The sequence below is a fragment of the Aulonocara sp. 'chitande type north' Nkhata Bay genome, linkage group LG7 (assembly GCF_057382095.1).
Source record: "Aulonocara sp. 'chitande type north' Nkhata Bay isolate Kocher_YH1m ecotype deep benthic linkage group LG7, A_spYH_male_GT1.1, whole genome shotgun sequence".
NCBI classification, from domain to species: Eukaryota; Metazoa; Chordata; class Actinopteri; order Cichliformes; family Cichlidae; genus Aulonocara; species Aulonocara sp. 'chitande type north' Nkhata Bay.
The window spans coordinates 16,409,137-16,423,055 of record NC_141350.1 but is presented as its reverse complement, the minus strand read 5'-3'; the positions used below and the strand labels follow the sequence as shown (position 1 = coordinate 16,423,055).

Below are 13,919 nucleotides of genomic sequence, written 5' to 3'. Positions count from 1 at the left end.
GTCCATGACGTCATTATGCCTGTTTACGAGTCTGTCTCTGTCTGGCGTGTGCTTCCTGTTTTATTTTGTAGGTCTGTGTCCTTTGTCAGTGCGTTCAGCTTTGTGCTCTCCCTGTCTCGTCAGTGTAATCAACGTCAGCCGTGTCTCCCAGCTGTTTCCTCTTTGCTCCGTTCACCTCTTGTATTTAGTGTCTGTGTCTTCCCCTACTCGGTGTCGCATCGTTAACGTCTGTTCACCCTCGCTTCCTCTGTGTGCTCCGTTTGCCAGCCAGCCTTCCTGCCTACTTATTCCGTTCTTCCAGTTTAGTTAGTGTTTTTCTGTTCTGCTTCTTACCAGCAATAAAGCTGTGTGTTTTGAATTACTTCCGCCTCAGTGAGTCCTGCATTTTGGGTCCTCTCTTCCTGCCTGCCCACACTCAGACATGACAGTGCTACTGAGAGGTATGAAGAATGTAGTCAGTTTATTGCACGTCTGACCTGCAATGGCCATGGTCACACCAGCCATGCCCATGACACATGTTAGGACACTGCTGGCCAATGTAGATGTCATCCAGGGCCCACTCATCCTGCTCTCCGTAGTAGCTCTGGATCCAGCGGAACCGTGTTGCACTGGACCTGAACACAGAAAGCATCCTGAATGTTTCATAGCTGTAAAATGTTTATACTGTTTATACCAAAGATAATGCCTGTAAATGGAAGGGGGAAAAATGGCAATATGGTATTTGTGTACCTGGCTGATCGAGCAAAATGATTAGAAAGGTCACTGATTGTTAAAAAAATGCATAAAATGGGTCTGAAAAAGCATATCAATCACAGTTTGCTTCTTGGCGCAGACAACTGTAGATTTAATGTATTTTGCAAGGTCAAGATTAACTTAAATGTGCACATTCCAGTGTATGTGTCTATGTGTGTGTTCTGCAGTAATGTCACAGAGAGGGCAATAACATTACACGTTCTCCATGTGGAAGGTAAATTGTGGATGTGTGCGATGTGTTGGCAAATGTTTCGGTGGGGGTTTACTATATGCTGTATGTACAGAAATGATGAGTGGTAGCAGAAGCTAGCGCAGATAGGCAGTTATATTGGGGATTATATAGCAGAGCGGTTCCTTCGTCTGATGTGTTAGTGACCCAAATCAACTGAGACCACCTCATGATCTTTCTCACCTGACCTCGACTGTTTTATTATCATTTACTGCCATGACCCTTTGACCTGTCATCACACCCTGCAGGAGATTAGACCACCTTTATTTAGGAGCTGGGAAGCAGAATGAAATGGAGGTGGAGGTCACAGTGCTCGGTGTGGAAGGTTTACGTGATTACTTGAGGTGATATATGTGTGAGCTAAGGCTTTAACAATATATTTATTTCTCTTATTCGGTACTGGGTGACTGATTCACTATGGGACTTGCTTGAATTCATATTAAACCGAGCGGTTCTTTATCAAATATGTCTTCCAAGCCTAATGCAATGAAATTGCAGTCTTTGTATAGTACATATTACACTAGGCAGTCAACACCAGTTTATAGAGTTAACACTGGTACTGTACGGTGTGAAGCAAATGACGGAGAACTCCCCCATATCATTAGATAACTTGTTTGGGATGATTTCATTTTTTACCAGACAAAAAATATTGAACCAGACTGAAAAAGTGTGCCAACACTGTCCACCTCACGTCAGTTAAAATTATCTGCTAGGAACTGGCTGTATTTAAGCGCACACCCCTCTTGACAACACAAGCTTTTGAGGCTTCGGCTACATCACTATAATTAGTAAACACAAAGAGCTTGATCACGCCTGTAGAATCGCTTCATGTCTGCACAGCTCTGCAATTAAGCTGGAGAAGGACAGCCATGCTAACTTTTGTTTTCTTGTTGACTGCATTCCAGATAAAAATGACTCATAAGCCAATTTTTGGTGGCTACAACAAACAATTGAGAAAACACATTTGTGTTAATGTTGAGGGCGTGAAGAAGTGTTCTGTTTGCAATGCTGTAAAATGAATTGTCGTATTAATTGCTATACATGGGTTTTAACAAATCCTCATGTGTTGCTTTCTTTTTCTGTCTTTATACAACATTATAGACGTGCACAGCTGCAGATGCATGTCCATGTCTACATGGAAAAGCATTAAGGGTAATAAGTATGGGCGCTTTGCAGTATTCTGATTTTCTGCTGTATGTTATGGTTCTGACTGCATTCATGGCACTGCATGCTTATGAAATGCAAAGAAAGCATGAAATTATCATCAGAGAATTTTTTTCCCAAAGGGCAATTTGTAAAAATGTTCTTCTATGTCTCTACATGTGATCCTTACCATGTCTTCTGAGGCAGAGAAAGGGTTATGCGTCTCCAGTCTTTGAACTCTGATGGGTGGTAGACACTGGGTGCTGTAAACTCAGAGCAGCTTGGCATGCCAGGTAGACAGGCCTGTGCAAAAGAAATGAGCAGCTTCTTACTACACATTTTTACTCATACAGCCGACGGGGGGGAGCACTGACTAACAGCAATTACAGAGAAGGAATTTTTCCATTGCGGACTGCGCTTCGTAGTAAAATTCTTCAAAAACAGCTGCAGTTACAGCCCAAAGCTTCATCATTCACACAATATATAAATATAAAAGGCTAATGGAGGATTAGAGTATCTCTGACCTTGAACACAAGCAAAGGATTAACTGTACAGGACATTCACTGAGTTACATTGTGCACTTGCCAAACGACTGCATTTTCATGCACATGGGAGAATTAGAGAAAATTCACTGATAGAGGGCTCATTATGCTCTATTCAATTCCAAAAGCAATAAAAGTCTTGGCAGATACTTTGGTGCTTTATGAATATTTATGAGCCAGTTATGATCACTGAAAATCTTTGTTGAATCATAGGAAGATAATCTGCTTGCTGATTCAAGTATTGCCGTGTATTTGGTGATAGTGGGATGATTAAAAGTAATTGTGATAATTTCTCATCTGAGACAAAGTACCACATTTAAAGACATTATTTACATATTATTACCAGGACTGTAATGAGTAGATCAATATTCATGATCATGAATAAATGATGCTTCCGTGTCTTTCTCTGGGATGACTATCTCAAGTTTTAGTCACAAACAGATACTGCATGTGCACCGGCCTGTGATAGCAAAAGCTACTGTTAAAACATGGGGAAATAAAGGTGACTGTGCTTCAGTCTCCTTACCTCTTTCACCAGGTGCCAGGTGAGACCATGATTGGTGGAGAACTCCAGTCGCACTTGAGTGTCAATGTGAGGGGAGGGCTCGCGGCCACACCCCATGACCAGTGAAAACTGGAGACTGTAGGAGGCTCCGATCTGCATTGATTGAGTTTCCACATAGCGGATACTGGAGCCAGGACTAGGCTCACCAGAGAAACTAGAGTATGACACGGAGAAAAGAAATCCTTATACAAACCATATATATGCTCTAATGCTATAATACTGTTTGTAGAAATAAAGAGAATCTTGACAAAATTTAAAGAGTAAATTATTTTTATACCACCAGAGTTATAAATGACCATTGTGAAGTGTAATTAAGGTATTCAGACATTTTTGAACCGAGTGGAAATTAATCTCTTCAAATACCAAGCAAAGACTAATGTATTAATGCAAAAGAGCATTATGCACCTGAGGGTCCAGTCATGCTGACAGTACGGCTGGACATGGCCGAGATAGAAACCAAGACTCTGGGTGACGTCCAGCACGTTGCTGAAGTCAAGACTTATGGTGTTGAACAGCACAGAAGTCATGCTGATTTCATCCAGGGCCCACACGTCGTGGCCACGGCCCGAGTGGTACGGCTGCCACCAGCGGAACTGCACGCCGAATTTGCGAGCGCCGGATGGGAGTTCGACAGACACAATCCTGATGAAGGAAGGGAAACGGTTAATAGATGTGCGTGTTTGCAACGCGACTACCTATAGCTTGTTAAAAGCTGAGATAGCAGAAAAAAAAAAACTCAGGCATGATTTAGAATTAATGATCTGAAGGATAATTAATAACTACTGTCACAGAATTAAATAATATATTACTGTTTGTCATGTTCACACTTCTGTACGTGTTCATTCTTTAGCAAGAAAAAACCCCCTAAACTGAACATTGCTGATGTTAGTTCACATAAACAGTACGCAGGCACAAACGAGCAAGTGTAAAGTGATACATATGTGGATATAGTGTCCATAAAGCTAAGCTGGTCAGCTGATATTAATCATACAGGCTGACTGAACTGTGACTCAGGTCTGACTTGGATTTTGAGCCCACACAATCACATCTGCTGTTTGTACATTTGGACAAAATGCATGGGCAGGATTTCTATTTCTAACCTTGATTTTTAAATACAGATGTTATGCTGCTGCTATGTTTTCTTTCTCAACAATCATTAGTATATCATGATATCTTATGCAAGCATATACACCGATCAGGCATAACATTATGACCACTCACAGGTGAAGTGAAAAACCATGATTATCTCGTCATCATGGCGCATGTTAGTGGGTGGGATATATTAGGGAGCAAGTGAACGTTTTGTCCTCAAATTGCATGTGTTAGAAGAATCAGTTTGTTTCGTTTGGTTTGAAGAGCACAACAGTGACTTTGATGTGTTGACTTGGCCTTCAAATTCCCGAGATCTAAATCCAATCAAGCATCTGTAATCGAATATATAATGCTATCCCTGATAGAAGTATGTTGTTACAGTACTTATATCTGGCATTAGGTAGTTGCTGAATCACTGTCCTCTGTTGACCTCTCTAGTGGAGATGAAGAGCTGTGTGACATAAGCTGAACACAGCTGAAACCCAGCCCACCCTGTCCACTCTTCATTACACACAAAGATGCCACTAACTGTCTCAATGGGTCCCAGCAGCAAACACCTCCAGCACAAAATTGACAGCACATACGTGTGTTAATGGAGTCCCTGAAACCATTCGCACAAAGAGACACACACTCATGAGAAAATAAAAGATTTAAATATAGGAAGTACCTTGGCTCATGGAAGCCCTGATATGCATAGTGCTGCAGCAAGGTCCAGGTGATGCCGTTGTCTGAGGAGTAATGCAGCAGGACGCCCTCCCCTGGCTGGTCTGGAGCAGGACATGAGCTCAGGATGCTCCGACTGCCCAGCCGAAGAGTGAACTGCAGATACCTGCAGGGAATCAAAGATGACAGCGAGAACAAGTAGGGTCAACTGGTTAAGGAGCACGGTGAACGGCACAGAACAAGTGTACAAAAAGGAAATGACAGAAAGAGAGAAGAGGGCACACTGAAAAATTAGAGAAAAAGGAAACCTAGGTCACAAAGAGTGTGTTCAAAGAGCAGAGAGAGTTGGTTAAAAAGGCAGATAAATAGACACTCGTAGAGTGAGGAGGTGGGAGCGAGGTGGATGATGGATGGGATGATTAAATGAATGAAGAGAAAACTTAATGAGACAGGTAAAAAAAAACACTCAGCAAGAGTGTGAATGAGAGTCACAGTTTACACCCATGTATTCATGTAAACTGTAAATAGTCCCAATACAGAGCGAGTTTCTGTCATCTTATGTTTATTTGTGTTTTGGCAGACATATCCTCATCTATACTAATGTAAAATTTATTATAATTTCCATCATCTGTCTTGAGCTGCCAGTCATCCCCCCGCTCTCTGTTGCTGGTTGAGCTGTGCTTTCATTAGCAGTGCAGTTTCCTCTTCCAGGCAGCTGTTCACTCAATCAGCCAGGAAACTGGCATTAAATATGGCCATCAGGTGGCACACTCAGAGCCGCAACAGGCATAATCAATCTAACACAGATGCCATATCTAAATCCATCGTTCGCTCTCTATCATTCTCTCTCATATTTTCATCTCCACTCTCATCTGCAGTCCTCCCCATGATCACAATCCATCTCGGAGCGCAGGAATACAGAGTATGAGGGAATGAGGGGTGGGCAGAGGAGGAGGGAGAATAGATGGCTGCCTGGAACATTTGCAGTATCAATCACAGGTACACACACCTGCTGAAGACAAGCCACAGTTTTCCAAAGTAATCTGGCAAAACTTGTGCTCCCTGATTTCTCTGCTCATGTTTCTATATGCAGTGCATTTCCATTCTGCTCTGCTGTATATAAGTACTACAATTACCTGGCTTGGGAACTGTCTAGTGGAGCCGTGACCAAGTGTCTCCTGCTGTCCCTGTTGAAAACCAGAGCCTTTCCGCTGGCAAGCACACCGCAGCCAAAGCTGACCTCAGCCCCACGAAGTGAGGAGAAGGTATGGTAGGAGGAGAGGCGTGGGCTGGAGAAACCCTCAGAAAGAAAAGCTGGAAAAGTCTGGGAAGCAAGCTCACAAGCTGGACCGCTGAAACCCGGATCACATCTGGGAAAAGAAAGAAAAAGACAGGGGACAATACACAAGATATTTAAAAAAGAGTGAACGATAACAATGAGAACAAAAGACAGAAATAATGAAAATTCGTTAATAAGTCATAAACATAACATGGACGATCTGATTAATTTTGAATGGTTAATGGTGCTGTAAGGCATTATGTGGATGAGCAGGCTCGTTCTGGATTTATTTGGTTTAATAAAAAGTGGTTCCTTACTTGCAGCCGGTGCGGGAACAATGTCCTCTTCCAGAGCAAAAACGAAGGCAAGCTGGACCGAAATACACTGAAGAGAAACAAATTAATTGTAATTAATCGTCAAAGAATCTCAGATGGAAATCCATCTGAGATTTCTGTAAAGTTACAGATGACATGTTGTCCTCCCCCTGTCCCCCAAAGAGCCAAGTAACTTCCCAGAGGCGTAATCAAGGTGGCTGCCAAGTAATGGGACTTGTTTGCAGTAGCAGTTTGAGTAAACTTTTTATGTGTGTATTCAATTAAATATATAAATATCTGCTATACTAAATGAATAGATACTCTAATCACATCATGTATAATGGTGTTAGCATAAACCACAAATGTGTGGTCACTAAGATATATCACATCTGAACAAGGACAATTAAAATAAAGGTTATTCATGACACTTGTGCAGACACCAAATATATCGCAGGGTATCCTGAGTAATTTTCATCAGCACTTCATATATCAGCACAGTTTGCACAGCAGCTCTGATTATGTTGATTTATATTGCTTATTGTTGAGTTACATTATTTGCATAATTAATATTTCCATCATGCCCTATTGGCACATGCACACAATCTATATATATATATATATACTTCAATGGAACATGTGATAAGAAAAATCTGGCCGTTATGTGCAGCTCATACCATTGTCTATAGCCCACATGTTGCCGGCTCCCGAGCCAGACTGCTTCCAGCGAAACCGGGTTGTCTCTGTCAGGGCGGCATTGGGCAGAGGAATAGAGATTCTGGTCCACCTGTGCAGACAAATAATAGTAGGATGAAAGAAATACAGGAACCCCCCCCAAGGATGCACACATGGAGATATGCACACTGATTTATACCCGCTGTAGTTGTCGGAGGAGTATATAGTGCTGTGAGGTAGATGGGGTCCTGCACAGAGCTCTGGCAGACACTCAGTATGGAGCAGAGACCAGGAACGACCGTGGTTGGTGGAAAATTCCAGACTGACACTAAAATAAAAAGGATCAGAGGACATCTTAGTGACCTAAATTGCTTCTCTTAACTTAAATTAGGTAAAAACTAAGTAAGTGTGCGTGGTGTTAAGTACACCATCCCTCACTCCACATTTAAATACATCTGAGGGCTGCAGTTTGATTTAAATAAACAGAACTTTTAGTTTGATGTATGCATCATGGAAATAACTGAGTGACCTGGCATGTGTGAGACTCCTTTGTTGCTGCAAAATTTCATGTATTTGACTGAAAATAATGGAGATGTTCACATTCACAATACGCCTGGCCTAGTTTACAATGAGTCACACCTGTTGGCAGGCTGGTAGGAGCCACAGCCCAGGTTGATGGAGAACTGAGCAACATGTGTGTGGGTGCCAGGCAGCACGGGGAGCAGCTGCATGAAGTCCACGGCCCACACGTGACGGTTGGCACCGCCATGTGACCGCTGCTCCAAGCAGAACTGGGTGACTGGTGTTTGCAGCTCAGTCGGCAAGGCCACAGATACCACTGCAGGAGTCTGCGAGAAGAAAGATAGCGGATACAGTGAAGAGAGCAGAGCACAGGGGAGGCTCAAATTAGGGCGGTGACTGTGACTGTTTCTACGTTTGATTCATCTGCTAATTATTTAGTCAGTCGATTAACTGCTTGGTCTAAAAAAAGTCAGAAAAGGCCACTTCTAACTATCAAACTGCTTGTTTTGGTCAAGCAGTTTGGTACAAAAATAGTCACTTTTTGTACGACTCGCAGGCAGCAAATCCTGTAGATGTGAAGCTGAAACAAGTAAACAACATATTTACTTTAAAAATGATAATCGCTTATCAAAATGCCTCACAGCTGTTAATCTAATGCTATTCAATCGGACAGAGCGCTTCAGGCTAACAAAGTTTATGCATGCCCCGTTTTTGGTGTATCTCACCCTGTAAGAAGAGTACGGAAGGGTGTCGAGCACCACACGCTCCCTCCTTCCTTCAGACCGTCCAAACAGAATCACGTCGTGTTCATGGGATTCTCCCGGCTCACAGTCCACACCACCTACACACAAACATGCCCTATTATGCTTATAGACATGCCAAAACACTTGCACACCGTGGTTTATTAACTGCAACTACAGACTCTGGAGCTCTCTTCCTCTGAGCCTGAGTTCTGTGGACTCTGTGATCTCTTTTAAAAAGCAGCTACAAACTCCTCTTTTTAAACTTGCTTCTGGGTAACTTTTGTTTTGATGCTTAAGCTTCTGTTTTGATGTTCTTCTTGTGAAGCACTTTGCGGTATTTATCTTGAAAGGTGCTACATAAATAAAAACTGACTCAGTTTTACTTACAGCTAGACAGAGAGTATACAGATGGAGGATTTCCATACCCATGGTAAAGTAGAAGCGGAGGTTTCCGTAAGACGTGGTGTCGAGGTAGGGGGTGCACACTCGCCTCCGGCCCTCTCTGTCAAACACTAGCGCTGAGCCCGACTCAATCTCTCCACACTGGGTCCCATAGACGGCACCCTCTATGTCCCAGCTGAGTGAAAAACAACAAGGAGTGAAGGGTTTGTAAGAAAAAGACTGATCTAAACACAAAAGGTTTACATCAAAAAGGCAGCTCTATTTCTCTCAAAGGGCTTAGATGTTTGATTTGGCACTGGATGCCCCTCCTGACACAACCCTCTGCTGACTCGCAGGGATTTGTGTCTCCTCCTCGTCTTGAACTGTGTTAACCATTATGCAGTAGAGTTATTAAGGAAAAATAAGCAGTGACTAAAATTTGTGAATAATTTTAAAAAGTCCTGCATCTCCCTCTGGAGTTTTGCTGAAATCAGGAAAGAGTTACAACTACTAAACAAACACACGGTGTCAGAAATATGGCTTAAGCCACTTGGTAGAGGCATGCAGGACGCACTGACACATGCATGCACAAACATATTTCTGCACAGTAGAGAGAGGACTCTCATTAGTTCTGACAGAAGCCGGCTGCTATCTCCTCTCCCCTTTCCCTCTGTCACTCCCTACTTTCTGTGTCTTTGTCACTGCCAGTGTTAAGTTAAATGACACTTGGCAGAGCGGAGTGTACCTTCAACGTGAAAAAATAAAATGAATAAAGAAAAAAAGAAAAAAATCTCCCTGCCTACTTCACACATGTTTCAGTGCCTGACGCCTGATGGGTGAGAGCTAGCACGCAGTGCAGCATGTTGGCATGCAGCAAGGAGGCGTGAAGGTGCGGGGCGGTTGTAGAAGCAAACTCCTGTTTGCAGTCCTTCTCATTAATGGAAAAACATGCTGACAGACACGGTGCATGGAGCTTGTTAATCACTCCCTGGCAGTAACGCCATCTATCATCTCTCTCCTTTCATCTCTCTTCCTCTTGCAGCGCTTCAGACAGTGCTCTCTGCTGTCCGGCGTGTGTGTGTGTGTTACTCTGAACAGATGGACTGCCATCTCTGTAGCAGTCAGAGGCACGGCGTTCACCTGTGTCGGCCCCCATGCTTGACTTGATCTTGTGCGACACGCTGCATGTTTAATCGCTTGACATATGACAAGTGACAGGTGTCAGTGCATTTATGTGTATACATAGACACAGTAATATCTATCTGGTAATATCCCGTCCCTCTGATCCAATCACATCGTGCATAAGATAGCCATTTATGATTCTGTTGACTCTCTTTCAGCCCTTCGTGGTTTGGCTCCGTTGTAGTTTAATCCTTTAATGACAGAGAAGACTCTGGTCTCGAAGCCAAGTTCAGTTTACTGCTTCAGCTTTATTGCGGTGGATGAAACTCCCTGTCAGTAAAGTCTCTCTCAGTATCCTTTAAAAAAGCTTTTAAAAATCTTTATTTATTCATTCATCTTGACTTGACATTTCCTTGATTGTGTTGCTGTATGTAAAGCACTTTGTTTCTCTACCTTTGAAAGAAACAACAGGAGAAAAAAAGATGCCAAATTAAGATAAATATAAATCAAATAACTCAGTAAAGGGGGAATGGACATTTTTAATCCTTTAATGACACAGTCTAGTCTGGAAGCCAAGTTCAGTTTACTGTTTCAGCTTTATTGGAGTGGATCAAACTCCTTCTTAAGGTAGGTATAAATCAAATGACTCGCTACTTTGACTTACTTTAACGGTGGGCTCTCAAAGTCTTCCTCCCAGTAGCTCCGTCCCTCCTCACGGTGCAGATCAATGTCCCTGGTGGTGGCAAAGCTATGTCCAGTTTCCTCACCACCATGGAAATACATGGCATTGCCTTCTGACTGACAGGCATGCTGGAAAATAAGAATACAGATGAGAAATAGGACGCTGTGCCACTTATACAACCACATGATTACATGTATTTATTGCTTTCATACTGGAGTTGTTGTAGTTTCTTGCTTAATATATTTAAGATAATCTTAATCTATCTGAGCATTTGACCACATTTCTAAGCAAATGACTGGGAAACAAAATCCTTGAGTGTGCATTGATTGACTGGTGTACCTTGACAGTAGCTCCAGGGAAGAAGAGCCAGTTGGCGGTGTCTGGAGGATCCAAGTTTTCCTCCATCAGGGGGGTCCTGTGGGCGGCGTTGACCAGAAGCACATTGTCCATCCCCCAGCAGGACTCATAGCCTTCAGGGCCTTGGGGGGCCTCCTGAGACCAGCGGAGACGAACTCCATCGGCTCTGGCGGAGTGTGGAAGTGGAAGCAGGTGGATGATGGTGCTGCTGTTGGTAGGAGCTCTGGAGGAAAATAAAATATAGAAAAACAGGTGACTTTCTAAATGTGGAAGTCGTGGTTTTGAAATGATGTTCAATATTTACACAGTAAATAACAATCATCAATCGTTTCAAAGTAGCTGAAATAACCAAATAAGGAGAGACACAGCAGCTTTAAAAAGAAGCTTTCAGAATGAGTTGAAGTGTTTACGTGAAAGCAAAACATCCACTTAGTGCTGCTAAATACTGTATTAAGAAGTCTATTATTACATTATGCTTATGTTTGAAAGCTGACAAAACAGAGAGAGGCGGGGAGAGAGAGGGATTAAAAAACAGGTGGATCATCGAGGCAAACAGGAGAGGGATGACAAATTAAGAGGGGGAGGTGTGAACAAGGGAAAAAAAAGAGGGCGGGTGTTTGTAACAGATGGAAGGACTGTGGGATGGGATGAGGAACAAGGAAGAAAAGGAGGAAAAATACCTGATCTTCTCCAGTGTGATCCAGTCATCTGAGGCGTTGGTGTTGCCACTGAGGCTGTACGACACAGTGATGCTGGGGTCTGAATAACTGAAGCGGCAGGAGCCTGAGCCTGAGGAACGAAACATCAGCAGAGGACACACGTATATGATCGTCAACACTCGTGTTGAGGGTGAAGCTCCAAAATGTGCCGTTTAGCTATTATTTTTCATCAGCTGAGCTGTTTCCAGCCAGCCAATGAGCTTTTGCATGTGAGGCTGCACAATGCGCAATGGCTGTCTTTCCAGTGATTGCTCCCACATCGCCTCCATTAATGGAAAATAATGTCTAAATGATGTCATGGTGGAACTAACTGATCAGCAGCTTAACAGGGCTCAGTGACATCAGGAAGCTGAATGACGGGGCTGGGCAGAAATGACTGGAGAAGTCACAGAATGACGACAGTACTAACTCCAGCCAGAAACTGTTCATCTGTGTGCGTGCGTGTATGTGTGTGTCATTATTGCTGCGCATTTCTATTTGCAGAGTCAGAGAGGGATTGGACCGCTTTAAAATATGGTGTCGTGTGGGTGCTGCGGGATTAGGGAGGGTCAAAGGCTACTAATGGAGGGAGACAGGTAACCCCCACAGCATCCCTACCTTTGCTCTCCTCTCCCCCTCCTCCCACTTTACCGACGGTGTGTATTGTCCATGCCTCCAAAATGTTGCGGCGTGCTGTTACATCCCCGCTGAATACAGCCATGCATTAACCCGCTGCCACTTCACAGTACTGCTCTACTGAACTGTTCAATACGCAACACAAATTCATACTGAGGACCTTCAAGCAAGAGTGCAGCCAGACAGAATGCTCTACATTATGTACTCTTATTTCCTCCTAGTCACGTTCCCATGAGAACTGGCGGATGCATGTAATGGACATGAAAAATACAGCACCTCTAAAAACTCTGCCATGGCCTTCTGGGTGTCTTTCCAGAATATTGTAAATCATTCATTATTGTGACGGGGGAGAGGGGAGGGGGTCGAATACAGTTTGTACAGGCTGGCTTCCTGACATCTAACAGTGGAAAAGATGCTTGTTTCCTGAGGATGCCATTGGGATCCTTGCACTGACTGGTTAACACAGGGCTACCAAGGTTAAAATAAATATCCCACACATAAGCTGTCTGAATGTAGTTATTGTCTACAATGTGGAGATTTAATACTCACCCTGGGCAAACTGCAGGACTGAGGCAGTGCTGGTGTTCAGAGGTGCAGTAGTCTGGGGAGGATACACAAGGCAATTTAGGATATTGCGGATAAATAGTTACATTAAGTTATGCTTTGTAAATATATTATAGAATTCTTTAATCTTTTGTGCTGGATTAGCAGTTTAAGAGTAATCACACTGGTGTCATTTGAGACCTTAAACCACTTTATCTTTTAAACGTCTGTTTGAGTGTGCATGAATGTATGCTGCCATTATTGATGTTGTTTTATTTGTCACTGTGTGTAAATGTTTCTGTGTTTCTGGTTGCGCACGCTTGTTGCGCTTGACAGAAGAGCTGCCAGGCAGCGGCATCAAAAATTTTGGAAGAGTGACAAACAAAGCAAATGCTTATCAGAGAAGTAAATAGCATCACGAGCCACTAAATACTTCTATGCTGAAGCCTGGCTTTAATCTCCTACAACTGAATAAACAGTCTGAAATCGAGTTTATAAAGATAGGAAGAGAGCATGGAAACGATTGTTGTGTCCCAACGCATCTGCTGTTTTCTGCTGTACAATAGTGTGTTCAGAGTATAACAGTTGCTGTGCTGCAGTTTGCAAGAGAAGTTTTAGCAAAAGGATAAATGCCAAACAGGTGCTTCAGCATCCTGAACAGGTTGCTGGTAGATAACTAGAAGCAAGCAGTCGTAGTAAGCAGCCTTTTAAAAGGGATTTAAAGAGGATGTTTGTGGCGTGTTGACATCAAAAATTTAATTTGAACAAAGAAATCATGAAATACACCAAAACTACTTTGTACTTCTGTTCCTGCACATCTTAAGGATGCTTCAAGAGGCATGTACGAGACTGTTTTATTTGGAAGTGTTCACTTTTAGTTGTTTTTGTCTGAGGTAAAAACTGAGAAAACATATTTGAATTGATTTCATCTAACTATCAGTTAACATATGCTTAACAAATGTTAACAAATGCTGTTGCTCTTA

At 42.8% G+C, this 13,919-nt stretch overlaps 1 protein-coding gene across 4 annotated transcripts in view; it reads right to left on the bottom strand.

The window, feature by feature from the left end:
• The window catches only part of reln (reelin), a 101,785-nt gene that overhangs the window by 23,324 nt on the left and 64,542 nt on the right, over window positions 1-13,919 (bottom strand). For all 4 annotated transcript variants that reach the window (XM_086299049.1, XM_086299051.1, XM_086299047.1 and 1 more), the window contains exons 8-23: window positions 12,943-12,994; window positions 11,740-11,848; window positions 11,042-11,282; window positions 10,685-10,830; window positions 8,943-9,094; window positions 8,500-8,615; window positions 7,892-8,100; window positions 7,452-7,580; window positions 7,255-7,364; window positions 6,584-6,650; window positions 6,124-6,357; window positions 4,992-5,153; window positions 3,638-3,874; window positions 3,194-3,386; window positions 2,316-2,428; window positions 477-614 (exon numbers count right to left, since the gene is read on the bottom strand). In XM_086299049.1, coding sequence (XP_086155175.1) covers window positions 477-614; window positions 2,316-2,428; window positions 3,194-3,386; window positions 3,638-3,874; window positions 4,992-5,153; window positions 6,124-6,357; window positions 6,584-6,650; window positions 7,255-7,364; window positions 7,452-7,580; window positions 7,892-8,100; window positions 8,500-8,615; window positions 8,943-9,094; window positions 10,685-10,830; window positions 11,042-11,282; window positions 11,740-11,848; window positions 12,943-12,994 — 2,408 coding nt within the window. The remainder of the gene's footprint in view (window positions 1-476; window positions 615-2,315; window positions 2,429-3,193; window positions 3,387-3,637; window positions 3,875-4,991; window positions 5,154-6,123; window positions 6,358-6,583; window positions 6,651-7,254; window positions 7,365-7,451; window positions 7,581-7,891; window positions 8,101-8,499; window positions 8,616-8,942; window positions 9,095-10,684; window positions 10,831-11,041; window positions 11,283-11,739; window positions 11,849-12,942; window positions 12,995-13,919) is intronic.